Source organism: Chlorocebus sabaeus, chromosome 20, assembly GCF_047675955.1.
Source record: "Chlorocebus sabaeus isolate Y175 chromosome 20, mChlSab1.0.hap1, whole genome shotgun sequence".
NCBI classification, from domain to species: domain Eukaryota; kingdom Metazoa; phylum Chordata; class Mammalia; order Primates; family Cercopithecidae; genus Chlorocebus; species Chlorocebus sabaeus.
Genome location: NC_132923.1, coordinates 99,310,261 through 99,330,374, shown reverse-complemented (window position 1 = coordinate 99,330,374; position 20,114 = coordinate 99,310,261). Strand labels below are relative to the sequence as shown.

Sequence of the window (20,114 nt, the reverse complement as noted above, 5' to 3'; positions counted from 1 at the left end):
TTTCCCACTCCAGCCCATCTCATGCAGAATTTCTAACCTCTCTGGTCTGCTGATCTCAGCGCAGCCTGGGACCCATCTGGGTGACTCTGCCTGCAGCAGAGTGTAGCCCGGGGGAGAAGGGGAGGATACATGCCAGGAGGCTTCTGCTGCCTGCAAAAGGACTAGAATCTTCTCTGAACCAGACTCAAGCTCTACGTCTTTCCCCTTCCTCCTATTCCCTTTCTCTGCTCACCCTCCTGCAAGCTTCTTTCTGCTAGGGGTGGGAGGTTTCTGCTTTATGAATTGCCCTCCCTGTCCTACCCCGCCCACACACATACATACACAAGATTTCTGTCTGTTCCCCCTTTTCCTGTGTTCAAGGGCCTCAAGAGGCCTGGGGGCCTCTGAGCACCTCCGGAGAATCCTAATCACACTGGAGCAGCCAGAGCTTGATTCCTTCCTCAGTGATGCCTTCTGACATTTAATGAGTTAAGGCGCTAAATCCCTTCATCCCAGAGCGGCTGATCTAGCTGCAGTGCTGGCTGCCGCATGAACAGTGAGCGGGGGAGGGGCCAGAACGATGCGCACCTATATCTGTACAGCAGTGTGCTTGCGGGTGCAAATCTGCCTGTGTGGAAAGCGGCAGAGATACCTGTGAGCACACATTACTGTGCACGGGACATGGCACACCAGGGGTCACCTAGGCTGGGGCCAGCCACCTACCTCCTCCAAATGGCCAGCACACTCATCACGGAGCCCAGGACGAGGAGGGCTGAGATGGTCACTACGGTGACGACAACAGCGGGGCTCTGGTCCCTGGACCCTGAGGCAGCTGGGAGGAAAATCACGAGGTTGAGGCGGGCAGAGGACCAGGCTCCTAGGCAAGCCCCAGGGCAGACTCCTGTCCTCACCCTGTAGCAGGATTCCCACAGCACCTCTGCACTTGGCACTGTCTCCCAGCCACAGAGGCGCCAAGGCAGTCCCACTGACCACAGTGGCACCTGGAGTCCCAAGAGCTTCCTCTACTCTCAGGGCAGGACACCTCCATGGCAGCCCAGCTCCTGCTCAGAGAGACAGGCAGGAGTCCAGACAGGCAGGGCCAGGCCTCTCTCTATGCCTTTCAGATGAGCAGTGAGAGATTCAAAGTCGCTCTGCAGGAGGAATGACCTCTGCTTTGAGCTCCCTACCCCCCATCCAGACCATCCACCAACAGCAATAAAAAAGGCTAATGGTAACTGCACCTTACTCCATTCAAGACACTGGGCCATTTGCCTTCACTATACTGTCTTGTTTCATCATCACAATAATCCAGGAAGGCATTATCATCTCCATCTTACAGCTGAGGAGACTAAGGTTGAGAAATTACATAATGTGCCCAAGATCACATGGCTAAAAAGTGGTGAACCTAAGATCTGAGCATGACTCCAAAAGTCTCTGCCTGATTCCAAAGTTTCTGCTTTGAACTATTTCCCCAAGAGAGCAGCCCAGAGGACCCTCGCTCTCAGCCCTATTCATCAATCTATCCAATCGACCCATCTATCCATCCAACCTATGTGCCCAGTTTGCATTAGTACTGAGGAGACAGTGATGAATCTGGAGGGGTGCATGGGCCTATGGGTGAGATAGAAACAAAAATCTTAACTGTAGGATAGAAAAAGAAACAGAAATGAGCAGAGCTGAGCAGAGGCACAATAATTTATTCCTAAAGTCAATGAGGAAGGCTTCACAAAGAAAGGTGCTATCTGAACTGGACCTGCAGACTGGAAGGATTTTTGATGGTGCTTTGATGCACACGCTGGGTCTGAAAATGGCAAGTCGTCCCATGTGTCTGGGAAACAGACTGCATGAAGGCGGAGAGTGGCAAATAGGAAGCTGGAGGGTGGGAAGACGGAGGGAACTGGGGGAGCCAGAACCTGGAGGGCCTTGAATGCTAAGCTAAGGAGTAAAAACTTTCTCCTGTGGGCAACAGGGAGCAGTGGAGAGAGTTCCTGCCCAAGAAGAAAAGGAATGAGGGTGTCTGCTGAGGTGGGAGTGAGGATGGAGAGGAGGTGCTTGAGAGAGGTGAAGGTTTGGCGTAACTATTAGGAATGGGAAAAGTACTAAGTGGCCCTGAAGACTGAACTGAGATTGGAAAGTACACCTCTGCAGGCAGCTTCCGCGTGGGACATGGGGAGGAGAAAGGTCCAAGTTTGGGGACTAGCAGGTGGACGCAGCAAGACGCCGAGGGAATGAGGGCTGGCAGAGTTAGGGGGTATTTCTGATGAGCTCATCTGCAGGGGCTGGGTAGAGATGGGTGTGGGGCCCGGAGGAGCTAAAAGCCTTGAAGATGAGGTAGGATCCAGTGAGCTGTCTTTCGGATGTCACAGAGCATGTGAGGAGGAACAGAAGAGGAGAGTTAGAGACCAAAAATGCTAGAGTCAAAGAGGGTATTTCAGAGCCCAGGGTTCCAGAGGTAAAGAGGGTCAAGGGTCTGGGCATGGACAGAGGGGAACAGAGTTGCCAAGAACTGCTTGAAATGAGGCATCCATGTGGACACAGAAATGGAGAAAGATGCCAGCAGTGGGCAGCCTCTGAGATGGCATCCCTACCTCCTGGTATCCATTCCCCGTGAGTGCAGGCTGGACTCACTTCTAATGAACAGAATATGGCAAGAGTACTGGGGTGTCATTCCCAAGATGAGTAAACAAGACGAATGGCTTCTGTCTTGGGTGCCCTCTCCCTGGCTCACAGTCTCTGGAAGAACCTAGCAGTTGTGGTGAGCAGCCCTAAGGAGAGGCCCACGGGGCAAGGAACAGTGTGCCTCAGCAGCAACCAGCAAGACCCCAAGCAGGGAGGTGAACTCTCCCCCAGCTAAGCTCCGAGATGATCACAGCCCCTGAGGACAACTTGACGGCAGCCTTGGAAGAGACCCTAAGTCGCTGGCACCTAGCTGAGAGGCACCTATATTACCCATCCATGGAAAAATAAGATATTCAATATTTGTTGTTTTCACCTGCTAGATGTTGCAGCAACTTGTTACATAGCAACACGTAACTAGCACAGTGGTGACGCATAAATGCTCACCAAGACCTTGATTGGGGTCGGGCATGGTGGCTCACACCTGTAATCCTAACACTTTGGGAGGTCAAGACAGGAGAACTGCTTTCAGCCCAGGAGTTCGAGACCAGCCTGGGCAACATAGTGAGATCCCAACAAAGTAAAAATATTAGCTGGGCATGGTGGCGAGCGCCTGTGGTCTCAGCTACTTGGGAAGCTGGGGTGGGAGGATCACTTAAGCCCAGAAAGTTGAGGCTGCAGTGAGCTGTGACTGTGCCACTGCATTCCAGCCTGGGTGACACAGTAAGACCCTATCTCAAACAAACAAACAAACAAAAATCTCAGTTTGGAGACACAGCTCATGGGAAACCACACTCTGCAGATTAGGAGAACCATAGCCACGGCCACAGGAAGGGGGGCTGGGGATCTCAGCAGTCTCTACCAACTGAGAGGTACCCAATGAATGGAGACCATCAGCCCTTCTCCGCTGACAGCCCCCAGCTCCTGCCCCCCACACGCCCACTCCAGAAAAACCTGCCCGCCTTTGTTCAGATGGCTTCCTCTCCCCAAAATGCCTCCCTGCCCATCTGTACACATTCAAATATTCCCCAGCTTTAATCTCCTCTTTCCAGCACCTGGCCGAGGTCTAACACTTTTTGCATTCAGGCAAGAAGTGTGGTCTTTCTTCCCAGAACTCAGACCCCTTCAACATTTTATCTTCACCTTGCTTTGGGCTCAGAGCTCTTCCTATCTTGGATTAGAGTCATGTAGCAGGTTGGAAAGAATTATTATCTTGACAGCTGGTGCCAGAATGCCTCTTAGGGGGAACTGCCTTTGTTCAGGAAAATATTTTCATGAGCTGCTCAGGGTAGATAGAGGTGAGATCCTGAGGGCCAGGTTAGCAGCAGGCAAAGCAACAAGAGAGCTAAACTGCTCTGCACACGTCAGGGAATTGGGGAGTGGGTGGGGAGAAGAGGAACCAGGGGAGGGAAGTAAAGGAGGAGGGAGGAAAGCACAATATTGTGGAGAAGCCAGAGATGTTTTCAGATGAGGATATTCAATGTCCAGTTTTTGTTTGGTTTTGGTAACAGCTTTATTGAGATACCATTCACATAACATGTGATTTACCCACTTAAGGTACACAATTCTTCCTTTTTTTTTTTTTTTTTTTTTGAGACAGAGTCTCACTCTGTGACCCTAGGCTGGAGTGCAGTGGCACAATCTTGGCTTGCTGCAACCTCTGCTTCATGGTTTTAAGCAATTCTCATGCCTCATCCTCCCGAGTAGCTGGGATTATAGGTGCCCGCCACCATGCCCAGCTAATTTTTGTATTTTTAGTAGAGACAGGGTTTCACCATGTTGGCCAGGCTGGTGTCGAACTCCTGACCTCAGGTGATCCACCTGCTTCGGCTTCCCAAAGTGCTGGGATTACAAGTGTGAGCCACTGCGCCCGGTTGCAGTCCTTATTTGTTGTTTTTATCACTGCAATGCAACCCCTTCATATCCATCAACCTTTAGTGAAGTCAGCATCACACTCTAAGGCCTGGTGAGGAAAGGGACAGCATCCCATGTTTGGGTCTCTATCCAAACTGAGTCTCTATCCAGCTGAGACATGGGTTACAGCTGTTCACAAACCCCTCTTCTGTGAGCTCCTCCAGGACAGTTTCCCAATCTAATTCAAGTCGGTGAACAGGTATTAGTCAGTGGATTCCAAAGTCATTAATTAATTAGGCTGTAATTAAACTGTTCTGCAGGCTCCCTTAATGGCACAGATAACTCCAGATAACTCTCCCCCTCTATTTGTCTCCCTGCCTCAGCCCCGTGCAGGGTTCTGTCTATCTAGGTCCCTGTCCACTCATACACACTACTTACCCTCCCCCGGGGTCTGCACTTCAATGCTGGGGTTAAAGCTCTGGGCCTCCCAGGATGGCCCCGGGGAAGCAGCCCGGATCTGAAAGACGTAGCGGGTAGCTGGCTTCAGGTTGGTGACAGTGACTGTGGGCGCCCCTGTCTTCACCATGGAGTAAGTCTGCTCACTCTGACCCTGGAGAGAGATCAAGAAGTGAAGCCCACCAGCGCCAGGTCCACTGTTCTAGGAGAACAAAGGGTGAACAGGAACAGGGAGGCAGGAGAAGCATCCTTAGGTGAACGTGGGCTGAGCGGGAAAACCCAACCCCAATCATCTTGGGGGTTCCCAGGGATCTTTCCCATGGATCCTCAGCCCGTCTTCACCACAAGCTCCCACCCACAGTCTGTGGCACTTGTAGCTGAGAATAGCCCCACCTCTGTGTAAGAGAAATTTTAGAGAAGACGCCAGATCCTCCTTCCGGGGGATGATAGGATGAGGGCCACCAGGGCCTGTCCATCCAGGCTGAGCTGGGCCAGTGCCCTAGGCAGGCCTGAAGCCTCAGAGGACAGAATGAGAGAATGAGCCCTAACCCACGAAAGCCCCCAATGGCCCACAAGACTTTTCCTTTCCTTGATGTCTGATTTTCACAACTGTCCTGCAAGGCTCAGAGGACAGAAAGTATTATCTTATTTCTTTGTTTCACAGATAAGGAAACCCAGCTTAGAGGGGTGAAGACTCCCCCAAGGCCCCAGCTGGGGCTATCACTGATGAGTGCCTACTCAGTGCCAGCTTCTACATGAGACTCTTTACCTCCCGTGAGCCTCACAATGGCCCTGTGGAGTCAGCATTTCCACCTCCTTTTTAGGTGAGGTTCACATCAAGGAAGGGGCCGGTGCACCCTCGGAATCCCTGCAGAGCCTGTGTTTTTTGCTTAACATCATGCTGCCCCCCACTCCACCCCAACACACCTGACAATGGCATACTAGAGATGCTCCTCCCGTCGTTTCGTCCCTGCCCACACCTTATTAGAGTCCCTGCCATATTCACAGCCCTGGAAGGTTACTCTCCCCGCTAATATTCTGTGGCTCCAGCTTTTTGACCATAGCATTCAGGAATTGGGACGGACTTTGACCCAAGCTGGGCCAATCAGAATCTCTCTTCCAGGCATCTCAACAATCCATTGAAAGACGGAGAAGCAGTGGCGTCAGGACCTCCAAGGTAGGGCAGGCTAGGGGCAGGGAGGAGGAAGGAGCAAGGCTGCCCACCTGGGCATTGGCAATGTGCTGCAAGCAAGCTCCTCTGCAACGTGGGCTGGACTGGTGTGCAGAGAGAAAGGTTGAGATGAGAAGCACTGTGGCTCCAGAGAGGAGCTGCCGGACACCCGCCCAGGTCTAGTGGCCCAGCAAGGCTTCTGCTCAGCAGGCTCCATGAGAGTGCCCTGAAGCCTTTCAAATATAGCACTTTTATACCTGATACTTGTTTCTTTTTTTCTTTTTTTTCTTTTTTTTGAGACAGAGTCTCACTGCGTCACCCAGGCTGGAATGCAGTGTGGTGCAATCTCAGCTCACTGCAACCTCCGCCTCCCGGGTTCAAGCAGTTCTCCCTGCCTCAGCCTCCTGAATAGCTGGGATTAGCAGGGAGTAGCAGGCACCCACCACCATGCCTGGCTAATTTTTGTATTTTTAATCAAGACTGGGTTTCGCCATGTTAGCCAGGCTGGTCTCAAACTCCTCACCTCAGGTGATCCACCTGCCTTGGCCTCTCAAAGTGCTGGGATTACAGGCGTGAACCATCACGCCCGGCCTTGTTCCTTCTTTTTTGTTGTATTTGGGGTTTTGGTGGGTTTTCTTGAGACAGGGTCTCACTCTGTTGCCCAGGCTGGAGTGCAGCAGTGCAATCACTGCTCACTGCAGTCTTGACTTCCTAGGCTCAAGCGATCTTCCTGCTTCAGCATCCCAAGTTGCTGGGACCACAGGCGCACACCACCATACCTGGCTAATTTCTTTTTTGTAGAGGTGGGGGTCTCACTTTGTTGCCCAGGCTGGTCTTGAACTCCTGGCCTCAAGCCATCCTCCCGTCTCAGTTTCCCAAAGTGCTGGGATCACAGGTGGCAGCCACTGAGCCTGGTCCTTGCTCCTCTTTTTGAGGGTTTTCATGCTCAGCAACCTGGGAGCATCCACCCACCTCAGCCTTGGGACTCTCATCTGTGCCCTGATCCTCAAAGTCCATTCAGTGAGTCCTTTCTAAGCACCTGCTTCCCAGTGTCCTTTACTGCTGTCCCTAAACATCAGCATTCCTCAAGGCTCTGTCCTGGCCACTCTTCTCAGACACATTCCCCTTCTCGTTTCTCTCCTCCAGTCCCCTGGCAGCAGCTACTGTCTCTATGCTGAGAGCCCCCAACTCTCTCTCTCTCTCTCTCTCTCTCTCTCTCTCTCTCTCTCTCTCTCTCTCTCTCTCTCTCTCCAGGCCAGATCTCTCCCTTAAGCTTCAGCAAGTCCACCTGGATCTCTCACAGGCCACCTGAATGCTAGATGAGCAAAACCAGGGTCATCATCTTGCTCCAAGCCTGTGCTTCCACCTCAGTGCTTCTCCATCTCAGTCAGTGGTACCTCATACTCTGGGTTACCCAGGTTAGACACCCAGCAGTGACTCAGGACTCTCTCCTCCTTCTCACTCACCCCCAACACTCACAGGTCTCAATAGACTTCTAGTATTCAAAAACTATTTTCAGCAAAGGAGTCCCTCATGTCATTGAGGAGTGAGTGAAGTTCTGACACATGTAGAAGCTGAAAGAGGTTTCACTTTAGTGAATATAATTTGCACCGAAGTGAGAAACAGTTTAACGGTAGCTTGCATATCAGATTTAAATATAATAAATTGGCCGGGTGCAGTGGCTCACGCCTGTAATCCCAGCACTTTGGGAGGCTAAGGCAGGTGGATCACCTGAGGTCAGGAGATCGAGACCAGCCTGATCAACATGGAGAAACCCTGTCTCTACTAAAAATACAAAACTTAGCCGGGTGTAGTGGCATATGCCTGTAATCCCAGCTACTTGGGAGGCTGAGACAGGAGAATCGCTTGAACCTGGGAGATGGAGTTTACAGTGATCTGAGATCATGCCACTGCACTCCAGCCTGGCAATAAGAATGAAACTCTGCCTCCAAATAAATAAATAAATAAAAATAAAGATAATAAACTTATGGGGAAAAGAGCAGATTGGGATGTGACTCCATTTGTTACATCACAGCTAAGCTGCAACCACCGACTGACAATGGATACAAGAGGTCAGCAAAAATCAGCACAAGTATCCTATGGGGATCAATTGGCTATATGGAGTTCACAATCAAGAGTTCTGTACGTATTTTATTATCACTGTAAATGTTGTGCTACACATTTTTTTTATATGACTGGAATTATATTAACTCATACATTTATTGTTCTGGAAAGCTGGCTGTTAAACATCTACCAGCACACCACCACACCTAGCAATGTGCTCCATGGTCAGGCATTTTTGTAAAATTAGAAATGATATGATCTTTCTGTGTCCTTTTTCTTTAAAAGGTCTCTACATATGGTACGTATAAGATTCAGCCACACAAAATCTGGGCCAGGCCCCAGAGAAAGCTCTTTGTCAACTGAAACACTAGGTGACATGGGGACAATGGAGATGGTTGGTGATGGAGATAGACCTGAGCTGAGAGAGGAAGAGTAGGAGTCCGGGGGAGGACGAGGAGACTCGAGCCTGGGGCCCCTAGGAGACGGGCGGTTCTGTTTACAAAGGGAGTAACGAGGGCTTTTGCTGGGAGGACTGCCTGAAGAACCGGAAGCCCGGTGGGACAGGTGCAGGGCAGGCTCCAGGTCCCTCCCAGACACGCACTCACCTTCTCGTAGTATCGGATCTCGTACTCCGTGCCATTGGCCCCAGGGGCTCCGGCAGGGATGGGCTCCCGCCACGACAGGGACACGCTCTGGGGTTCCACTCGGTCCCTGCGGATCTCATCCTCCTCCCAGGGCGCTGAAAGTAAGTAACGTGGGATTCTCCACCTTGCCCCACTGCACGGCAGGGCTGGGGGTCGGGGGAAGAGGGTGAGGCGTGCGTGGCTGTGGGATGGAACTAAAGAGGCCTGGGGCGTGGTCTAAGGGGTTGTAGGCGGGGCTAGGGAACAGTCTGAGAGGCGCGGCCAAAGGGGAGGAGTCTGTGGGACCAGAGGAAAGAGGCCGCTCTGCCCGCACAGCCCTTTTCTTCATTGTCCCGTAGAGGAAAAGCATTAGGCCTTCTGCTGCTTGCCCACCCCTTACACCCCAGCTTCTCTCATGGTGGTTGGCTCTAATGCTCCAGGCTCTTTCTATACTTGCTGCAGCTTGGAGACGTAAGGGAGCATTTAGAGGCAGAAAGACCTGCTACTTAATGATTCCAATGGTCTGACCAAGAGGTAATACACTCGGCCCAGCGCGGTGGCTCACGCCTGTAATCCCAGCACTTTGGGAGGCCAAGGCGGGTGGATCTCGAGGTCAGGAGATCGAGACCATCCTGGCCAACACGATGAAATCCCGTCTCTACTAAAAATACAAAAAATTAGGCAGGTGTCATGGCGGGCGCCTGTAATCCCAGCTGCTCGGGAGGCTAAGGCAGGAGAATGGCATGAACCCGGGAGGTGGAGGTTGCAGTGAGCTGAGATCACACTACTGCACTCCAGCCTGTGTGACAGAGCGAGACTCCATCTCAAAAAAAAAAAAAAAAAAAAAAAAAAAAGAGGTAATACACTCAACAAACTAGAAATAGAAGGAAATTATCCCAAAAGAATAAAGGACATATATGAAAAGCCTACAGGGAGTATCATACCCAATGGTGAAAGACTGGAAGCTTTCCCTCCAACAGGAAAAGGGTAAGATGTCTGCTGTCATTACTTTTATTCATCATAATACCAGAAGTTCTAGCCAGAGTAGTTAGGCAAGAAAAAGAAATAAAAGGCATCCAAACTGGAAAAGCAGCAGGAAATTTATCTCTGTTTACAGATGACATGATCTTATATATAGAAAACCCTAAAGAGTCTACACATGAAATTGTTAGGCCAGGCGTGGTGACTCGTGCCTATAATCCCAGCACTTTTGGAGGCTGAGGCAGGCGGATCACGAGGTCAAGAGATCTAGACCGGCCAGACGGGTGGATCACTTGAGGTCAGGCCGAGGTGGGTAGATCATTTGAGGCCAGGAGTTTGAGACCAGCCTGATCAAATGGCGAAACCCTATCTCTGCTTAAAAAATACAAAATTAGGCAGGCATGGTGGTGCACACCTGTAATCCCAGCTACTTGGGAGGCTGAGGCCAGAGAATCGCTTGAACCCAGGAGGTGGAGGTTTCAGTGAGCCGAGATTGCACCATTGCACTCCAGCCTGGGCAACAAAAGCAAAACTCTGTCTCAGGGGAAAAAAAAAAAGAGAGAGAGAGAGATCGAGACCATCCCAGCCAACATGGTGAAACCCCGTCTCTACTAAAGATACAAAAATGAGCTGGGTGTTGTGGTGCATGCCTGTAGTCCCAGCTATTCAGGAGGCTGAGGCAAGGGAATCACTTGAACCCCGGAGGCAGAGGTTGCAGTGAGCCGAGATCGTGCCACTGCATTCCAACCTGGGCAACAGAGCAAGACTTCATCTCAAAAGAATAAAATAAAATTTAGAACTAATAAACAAAATACAGCAATGTTGCAGAATACAATACCAATGCACAAAAATTTGTTGTGTTTCTATACACAAGGAACAATTCAAAAAAGAAATTAGGAAAACAATCCCACTTACAATAGCATCAAAAATAATAAAATACTTAGACATAAACTTAACCAAAGGGATGAAAGACTTTTATACAGAAAACTGTAAAATATTGCTGAAAGAAATTAAATAAAACACAAATAATTGGAAAGGCATCATGTGTTCATGGAATAGAACACTTAACATTGTTAAAATGTCTCTACTACCAAAAGTGATCTACAGATTCAATGCAATCCTATCAAAATCCCAGGCTTTTTTTTGCAGAAATACAAAAAACATCCTAAAATTCATATGGAATCTGAAAGGACCGTGAATAGTCAACACAATCATGGGAAGGAAAAATAAAGCTGGGCCAGAGGCAGTGGCTCACACCTGTAATCCCAGCACTTTGAGAGGCCAAGGCAAGAGAATCACTTGAGGCCAGCAGTTCGAGACCAGCCTGGGCAACACAGTGAGACTCCATCATTTACAAAAACCAACCAACAACAAAACCTACACACACACACACGCAAAGGTAGAGTCCTCACATTTCGTGACCTCAAAACATATTTCAAAGCTACAGTAATCAAAACAATATGGTACAGACATATAGACCAATGAAACAGAATACAGAGCCCAGAAATAACTCCTCTCCATGTATGATCAAATGATCTCCCACAAGAGTACCAAGGTTATGCTATACAGAAAGGATAGTCTCTTCACCAAATGACACTGAGAAAAGTGAATATCCACCTGCAAAAGAATGAAGTTGGACCCTCACCTAACATCATATACAAAAAATGAACTCAAAGTGGATTAAAGACCTAAAGGTAGGATCTGAAATGATAAAAATCCTAGAAGAAAACACAGGAGAAAGCTTCATGACACTGGATTCGGCAATGATTACTTGGATATGACACCAAAAGCACAGGCAGCAAAAACAAAAATAGACAAATGAGACTACATCAAAACTTTGCAGGGCAAAGGCAACAATAATCAGAGTGAAGAGGCAATCTTTGAAATGGGAGAAAATGCTTGCTAACCATTTATCTAAGGGGTTAATATCCAGAATATACAAAGAACGTCTAGAACTCAACAACAAAGACCAGATAGCTCGATTAAAAAATAGAGACAGCGGGAGTGGAGAAGGAACAAAGAAATCTATGACTGATTGTGATCAATTAGTTGTAAACAACACTGCACTCAGACCAGCTTCAGTAGACATTTCTTCAAAAAAGATATACAGGCCGGGCAGGCGCGGTGGCTCTTGCCTGTAATCCCAGCACCTGCGGAGGCCAAGGGGGCAGATCACCTGAAGTCAAGAGTTTGAGACCAGCCTGGCCAATGTGGTGAAGCCCCGTCTGTACAAAAATACAAAAGTTAGTTGGGCATGGTGGCGTGCACCTGTAATCCCAGTTACTCGGGAGGCTGAGGCACAAGAATTGTTTGAACCTGGGAGGCGGAGTTTGCAGTGAGCTGAGATTGCACCACTGTACTCCAGCCTGGGCAACAGAGTGAGACTCTGCCTCAAAAAAAAAAAAAAAAAAAAAAAAAAAAGATATACAAAAGGCCAAGAAGCACAGGAAAAGATGCTTAATATCATTAATTATCAGGGAAATGCAAATAAAAATCACAATGAGATATCACCTCACATCCTTTAGGATGACCACTACCAAAAATATAGAACATAACAAGTGTTGGCAAGGACATGAAAAAATTGGAACCCTTGTACACCATTGTGTAGGAATGTAAATTAGTAGGAATGTAAATTGGTGCAGCTGCTATGGAAAACAATATGGAGGTTCCTCAAAAAATTATAATTACTATACGATCTAGTAATCCTGTTTCTGGGCATATATCCAAATGAACTGAAATCAGGTCTTGAAGAGATACTGCTCACCCATGTTCACTGTGGCATTATTCACAATGGCCAAGAGGTGGAAGCAACTTAAACGTTCATAAGTGGATAAATGGATAAAGAAAATATGGTGTATACTCCATGGAATACTATGCAGCCATAAAAAAGTATGAGTTCATGTCCTTTGCAGGGACATGGATGAAACTGGAAACCATCAATCTAAGCAAACTATCACCAGGACAGAAAACCAAATACTGCATGTTCTCACTCATTGGTGGGAGTTGAACAATGAGAACACATGGACACAGGGCAGGGAACATCATACACTGGAGCCTGTTGGGGGTAAGGGTGGGGGGAGGGACAGTAGTAGGAGAAATACCTAATGTACATGACGGTTGATGGGTGCAGCACACAACATGGCACATGTATACCTATGTAACAAACCTGCACGTTGTGCACATGTACCCTAGAACTTAAAGTATAATAATAATAAAAGAGTAAAAAAAAAAAAAGAAAAAAGAATATGTCGTATATACATACAAGAGGATATTATTCAGTCCTTAAAAAGAAGAAAATTCTGTCATATGCTACAGTATGAATGAACCTTGAAGACATTATGCTAAGTGAAATAATCCGTCACAAAAAGACAAATACTGCGTGATTCCACTTATGTGAGGTATCTAAAGTAGTCAAACTCTTTGAAACAGAAAGTAGAATAGTAGGCCAGGTGCAGTGACTCATGTTTGTAATCTCAGTGATTCATGCCTGTAAACCCAGCACACTTTGGTAGGCCAAGGCCGGTAGATCACTTGAGGCCAGGAATTCAAGACCAGCCTGGCCAGTGTGGTGAAACCCTGTTTCTACTAAAAATACAGAAATTAACCAGGTGTGGTGGGGGGCACCTATAATCTCAGCTACTTGGGAGGCTGAGGCAGGAGAATCACTTGAATCCGGGAAGCAGAGGTTGCAGTGAGCCAAGATTGCACCAGTGCCCTCTAGCCTGGTTGATAGAGACCCTGTCCCAGCACCACCCCCCACCAAAAAAGGAAGTAGAATGGTAGTTGCCAGGGGAGGGTGGTGGGGGTAAAGGGGAGTTGTTGACTGGATATAGAATTTCAGTTTTGCAAGATGAAAAAGTTCTACACCCCAGGTATGAGAGCTCATGCCTGTAATCTCAGCACTTTGAGAGAACCAAGGTGGGAGGATCGCTTGAGCCCAGGAGTTCAATACCAGCCTGGACAACAAAGTGAAACCCTGTCTCTACAAAAAAATAAAAAAATTAGCTGGGCATGGTGTCACACACCTGTGGTCCCAGCTACGTGGGAGGCTGAGACAGGAGGACTGCCTAAGACCAGAAGGTCAAGGCTGCCACTGCACTCCAGCCTGGGCAATACAGCAAGACCCAGTCTCAAAAAAAAAAAATTAAAAAAAGGAAAAGAAAAAGTTATAGAGATCCATTGGACAACATATCTAGTTAACATTACCGTACTATACACATAAAATGGGTTAAGATGATACATTTTATGTGTTTTTTACAATAATAAAAAAATGATGCTCAGGTCACAGCCCAGAGCAAACAAATCATCATCACTGTAGGCTGGAGCTCAGGGATTAGTTGTTTTATTTTTTAAGTTTCTTGGTGATTTCAGTATGCAGGCAAGTTTGAGAACAGCCGGTCTAGATGACGTCAGATGAACAGCAGCATACACACACATACACATATGTATGCGAGGTAATAAGGTCTGAGGTTAGTGTTCAGCAAAGGGGTTTCCAAGAGAAGATGCCAGGAAAGCAGTGGGAGAAATGGTTCCGGGGCTCAGAAAAGGTGTCTGGGAGAAAGATGGAGATGCAGGAGCCATGAGAAGGTGAAGGGATGAAACCATCCAGGGAAAATGCATAGAAAGAGAAGAGGAAAGGCTTTCAGGGAATAAGCCTGAGAAACGCCAACATTTAAGGACCAGGCAAAGGAAGAGAAGCTTGACAAGAAGGAGCCAGAGAGGCAGGAGGAAGACCATGGTGATGGAAGCCCAGGGAAGAGAACATTTAGGAAGGTTCCCTCCTGACTTTTCTGGTGGTCAGCCCACTATTGGTCCACAAGCAAGTGATCTTACTCCCTGATCCTTGGTTTCCCCATGTGTAAAATGGGAACAATGATGACACCTCCTAGGCTTGCTGTGGGAATTTTATGAAGTCATGTGTATGAGGGACTGAGCATTCCAGCAAGAGGAGCTGGCACTGGGCAATGTCTTACGCTGACAGGAGACAGAGTAAGATGATGATTCAAACTTCCCACTGGCTTTCATAAAGTGGACGTTCCTGGTGCCTTCTGGGGATTGAGGAAAGTACTGATCAGAGAGTAATAAGGCAAGGAAGTGGAGACAGGGAGTAGGTGGCTCAGGCTCTGATAAGTGCGTGGATGTGGTTTCTAGTCTTCAATGTTATATACAGCTAGCAGCCTCCACTCCATGTCTTTCCCAAATTCCAATTAAAACATAAAGACACAGTAGCAGTTGAAAACCTACACCATCACCATGAACTAGTCTTGACAGCTGATCGCCAGAATGGGCGCTGGAGAGAAGAGTGGCACATTTCTACTTTGATTAAGCCAGTGGGACTAGATCAAAAAGTGCAATTGTAATGAATCCCCAGGCTACACTGCCCACAGAGTAGCACTGCCTCCCATTCTAAAAATAACTCGAAAAATCCTTTATTCCTCCATTCAGTGTCTGATCCTTTAAAAAAAAAAAAAAAAACAGGTCTTTGTCAAGTGGACAATGCACAGCCAGCACTCTACTGCAGAGCTGCTTTCGAGGAAGAGTGCTCTTCCCTATCCCCCAGGGGCGCTTCTCAGCCAAAATTCACTTTGAGATGGCAGCTCCCAGAAAAGACCTGAGCACAAAGGTAAGAGGAGTGATGAAGCATTCTAGGAGGTGGCAAAGTTCCTTGTGAATTCAGATAGGGGCAGAGATGGGGAAGGGAGGCTAGAAATGTTAATTTTTGAGCTACATTTGTGGAAAGTATCAGATGGCCAGGATAGAGAGGATAGAGAGGTAGAAGATGGTTCCATTTCAGCTCCGAAGAGATAGTTAGATGAAAGCCTGATAAATCCTGCTAATGGAGTTAAAAACTAACACCCAGCGCCTGCTCTCCAGCTGTAGCTTTGGGATAGGAATCAGCCAGCACCCAAGTGGGGCCAAAGTTGCAGCAGATACTATTGGAAACCTAGTCAACAGCCTTGTTCCCTTTCCTGCTAGTTGAGCTGAATTTTTGGTTCAGAGTCTGTCTCCCCATAGGTGACTTGGGTAAATTCTGGTTGTTCTAAGACATTTGTGTGCACTCACTCCCTTTGCCAATGAATGGTTTAGGGTTGGGCTTACAGTCCAGTTCTGGCCAACAAAAGAAGTTAGCTGGAGACATGGGATTCAGAGAAGTTTCTTGCTTTTGAAAAGATACCTGCAAGGAAGAAACAGCTCTTTTTCTGCCACTGAATGGTAAGGATGTGACGTCTGGAGCTGCTGCAGCCACCTTGCTACCATGAGGGAACCAGCCTATGTGATAAGAATGGCAGAGTGGACAGACAGAAAAAACCTGGGTCCTTGACACTTTTGAGCTGCTGAATGAACCAAGCTCTAACTCTAGCCCTCTTATGTGAGCTAAGAAATCATTTAAGTTAAAGTCAGTTAGGGCCCAGCACTGTGGCTCATGCCTATAATCCCAGAGCTTTGAGAGGCATAGGTGGGGGTCTTGCTTGAGGCCAGGAGTTAGAGACCAGCCTGGGCAACATAGCAATACTCCGTCTCTACAAAAAAATTTAAAAAGAAAAAAAAAAAAAGTTATCTGGGCATGTTGGCAGATGCCTGCAGTCCTAGCTACTTGGGAGACCCAGGTGGGAGGATCACCTGACCCCAGGAGTTCGAGGTTGCAGTGAGCCTATGATCATGCCACTACACTCCAGCCTGAGTGACAGAGTAAGACCTTGTCTCTAATAATAATAATATAATAATAATAAAATAAAATCAGACTGAGATTTATTGTTACTTGCAGCTGAAAACCTCATAACTAATTCAAAGGGCAATTCACGCCATCTTTTTTGTTGTTGTTAACAAACACCAGCTATCTCCTTACTCAAGAACAAGTAGGGCCCGGCGCGGTGGCTCAAGCCTGTAATCCCAGCACTTTGGGAGGCCGAGACGGGCGGATCACGAGGTCAGGAGATCGAGACCATCCTGGCTAACACAGTGAAACCCCGTGTCTACTAAAAATAATACAAAAAACTAGCCAGGCGAGGTGGCAGCGCCTGTAGTCCCAGCTACTTGGGAGGCTGAGGCAGGAGAATGGCGTAAACCCAGGAAGCGGAGCTTGCAGTGAGCTGAGATCCGGCCACTGCACTCCAGCCTGGGCAACAGAGTGAGACTCCGTCTCAAAAAAAAAAAAAAAAGAACAAGTAAACAGAAAACACCAGAAATTGGATATATGGAAAAATATTTCAGAATAAGGGAATAGCAACATTATTCTGAAGACTCAGGAGAAGCAGATCTTGAAAAGTGATTTAATATGATAGAGAGTAAGTAAAACGCTCTGGCACTTTAAGAAGAAAGAAAACACAGCCTCCACCAACTAGGTACAGAAGGTCATAAGGAGTAAACAGGTGGAGAAGAAAAAAAAAAAGGTGAGATGAGATAAAAATGGAGAAACTGAGAAGGCCTGGGTGAAGAAAATAAAAGTGCATCAGCAAAATTGAAATATTTAAAATAAAATTCATTACAAATACAAGGAATTTTAACAAAATCACAAGTAGAATGCAAAACAAACCCCTCTCAGTCTTTGGAACATCAAGTAAAAAATAAGAAGGAACTACAACACTAATAACTCGTGATGGTTTAACTGATGATTGTTTTACAATGGTGTAAAAACAATACAACCATTCTGTTTTTGGACTTTCAATACAGTATTCAATAAATTACGCGAGATACTCAATGTAAAATACTCATTGTAAAACAGGTGCTTTTGCCCACCTGTAGGCTAATGTAAGCATTCTGGGCATGTTTAAAGAAGGCTAGGCTAAGGCATGATATTTGCCAGGCTAGATGCATTAAATGCATTTTCAACTTACAGTATTTTCAACTTATAATGAGCCTAATGGGACATAAGCCTGTCATTAAGTTGAGGAAGATGTGCGTATATATAGATATATAGATAGATAGAGATATAGATATATAAACAGAGAGAGAAAAACAACTACACTATAAAATAGTGCACATTGTTTTACAGTAGCCATGAAATAGTTTAAAAATTTTTAAACTTGTACGAACCTCCATGAAGCACTACAATCAGCAACATAAAGATAAACAAAATAAAAACAAGTCATCTGGAAATAAAAGCACATCCTCTAAAATAATTTGAGTCAAAATTACAACACTAAAACACAGAAATGTTAACCTTGGACTAAGCAATGGTTTCTTAGCGATGACCCCAAAAGCACAAGCAATCAAAGAAAAAATAAATAAATTCGACTTCATCAAAATTAAAAGTTTTTGGCCAGGCACAGTGGTTCACGCCTGTAATCCTTTGGGAGGCTGAAGCGGGCGGATCACGAGGTCAGGAGTTCGAGACCAGCCTGGCCAACATAGTAAAACTCTGTCTCAACTAAAAATACAAAAACAATTAGCTGGGCATGGGAGAGTGTGCCTGCAATCCCAGCTACTCGGGAGGCTGAAGCAGGAGAATCGCTTGAACCCAGGAGGCGGAGGTTGCAGTGGGCCGAGATTGTGCCACTGCACTCCAGCATGGGTGACAGGCAGAGTGAAACTCTGTCTCAAAAAAAAAAAAAAAAAAAAAAAGACTTCAGGAAAGCAGGATAGAGGTATTAATAAAGATAAAATCATAAAATATAGCCAGGCATGCTGACCTGCACCTGTACTCCCAGCTACTTGGGAGGCTGAGGCAGCAGAGTCACTGGAACCTGGGAGCCGGAGGTTGCAATGAGCTGAGATCATGCCATTGCACTCCAGCCTGGGCGACAGAGTGAGACTCCATCTCAAAAAAAAAAAAAAAAAAAAAAAAAAAAAAAATCATAAAATAAGTGACGAAAATAAAGAACAATGTAATTGATAGGTTCAAGAGCTGATTCTGTGTCATAACCAATAAAATTAACTTCTGGCAAGGATAATTAAGAAAAAAGAGAGAAATCACAAGCATGCAACAGGAAGAAAGAGAAAGAGATGTTAACTCCAGGTACTGAGGAAATATATATACATTTCTAATAATAAATTAGAAAAAGAATACCAAAATATTTTCTAGGAAAGCACCGATTTATAAAACTGATCAAGAAGAAGTTACAGTAAAGATTAAAAATATCAAACTGCCAGGCACAGTGCCTCATGCCTGTAATCCCAGCACTTTGGGAGGCTGAGGCGGGCAGATCACCTGAGGTCAGGAGTTCAAGACCAGCCTGATCAACATGGTGAAACCCCATGTTTACTAAAAACACAAAAATTAGCTGGGCGTGGTGGTGGGCGCCTGTAATCCCAGCTACTTGGGAGGCTGAGGCAGCAGAATCACTGGAACCTGGGAGGTGGAAGTTGCAGTGAACTGAGATGGTGACATTGCACTCCAGCCTGGACGACAGAGTGAGGCTCCATCTAAATAAATAAATAAATAAATAAATAAATAAATAATAAATAAATCAAACATTCTCTCCAAAAACGGCATAGAACCCAGAAAGTTTCCCAGGCAGTTTTTCATGCCTTCAAGGAATATATAAATGTGTTATTAAAACTGTACCAGAGCAGAGAAAAAGAAGAAATTTTTCCCAATGCCTTTACCAAAGCCAGCATCACCATAGTGCCAAAACTTAACAAAGAACACATTACAAAACACTAATCTCTCTTAGAAATGTAGATGGAAAAAATCTTATGATATAAGCAAATGAACTCAGCAAAACATCCAAAGAATAATATACTCATATCTAGTAGGGTATAATCCAGGAGTGCAGAGAGTTCACACTGAAAAATCCATTAATAGAATTCATCATACTGACAGGTCAAAAAGGAAAAAAATTGATCATATTGAAAATGCTTAAGAAGCATTTTATAAAATTAGCATCCATTTCTGATTTTAGAAAAGTTCACTGAAGCATTATATGGCCTAGGGGTTAAAGGCACAGGGCTTTAAGGTCAGACAGACCTGGGTTCCAAGACCAATCTAAGATGAGTTTCATTGCTTTTTTCTTTTTTTCTTTTTCTTTTTCTTTTTTTTTTTTAGGTGGAGTCTCGCTCTGTCGCCCAGGCTGGAGTACAGTGGCACGATCTCTGCTCTCTGCAACCTCCACCTCTGGGGTTCAAGCGATTCTCCTGCCTCAGCCTCCCCAGTAGCTAGGATTACAGGTGTGCACCACCACTCCTGGGTAATTTTTTTTTTTATTTTTAGAAACGAGGTTTCGCCATGTTGGCCAGGCTGGCTCGAACTTCTGACCTCAAATGATCCACGTGTCTCAGCCTCCCAAAGTGCTGGGATTACAGGCGTGAACCACAGCGCCCAGCCCCATTTCAATGAATTAATGTAGAAAATCATATTGCACAGTGCCAAACACAGCGGCACTCAATCAGTGGAAGCTTAGTATTCTTACTGAGAACATGGAAATAGAAGA

General features: G+C 46.4%; 1 protein-coding gene across 1 annotated transcript in view; it reads right to left on the bottom strand.

The window, feature by feature from the left end:
- EPHA10 (EPH receptor A10) overlaps positions 1-20,114 on the bottom strand; it is a 45,362-nt gene that overhangs the window by 9,161 nt on the left and 16,087 nt on the right. Inside the window, exons 6-8 of the mRNA XM_007979347.3 lie at positions 8,746-8,879; positions 4,888-5,059; positions 703-811 (exon numbers count right to left, since the gene is read on the bottom strand). Of these exons, the coding sequence (XP_007977538.3) occupies positions 703-811; positions 4,888-5,059; positions 8,746-8,879 (415 nt within the window). The remainder of the gene's footprint in view (positions 1-702; positions 812-4,887; positions 5,060-8,745; positions 8,880-20,114) is intronic.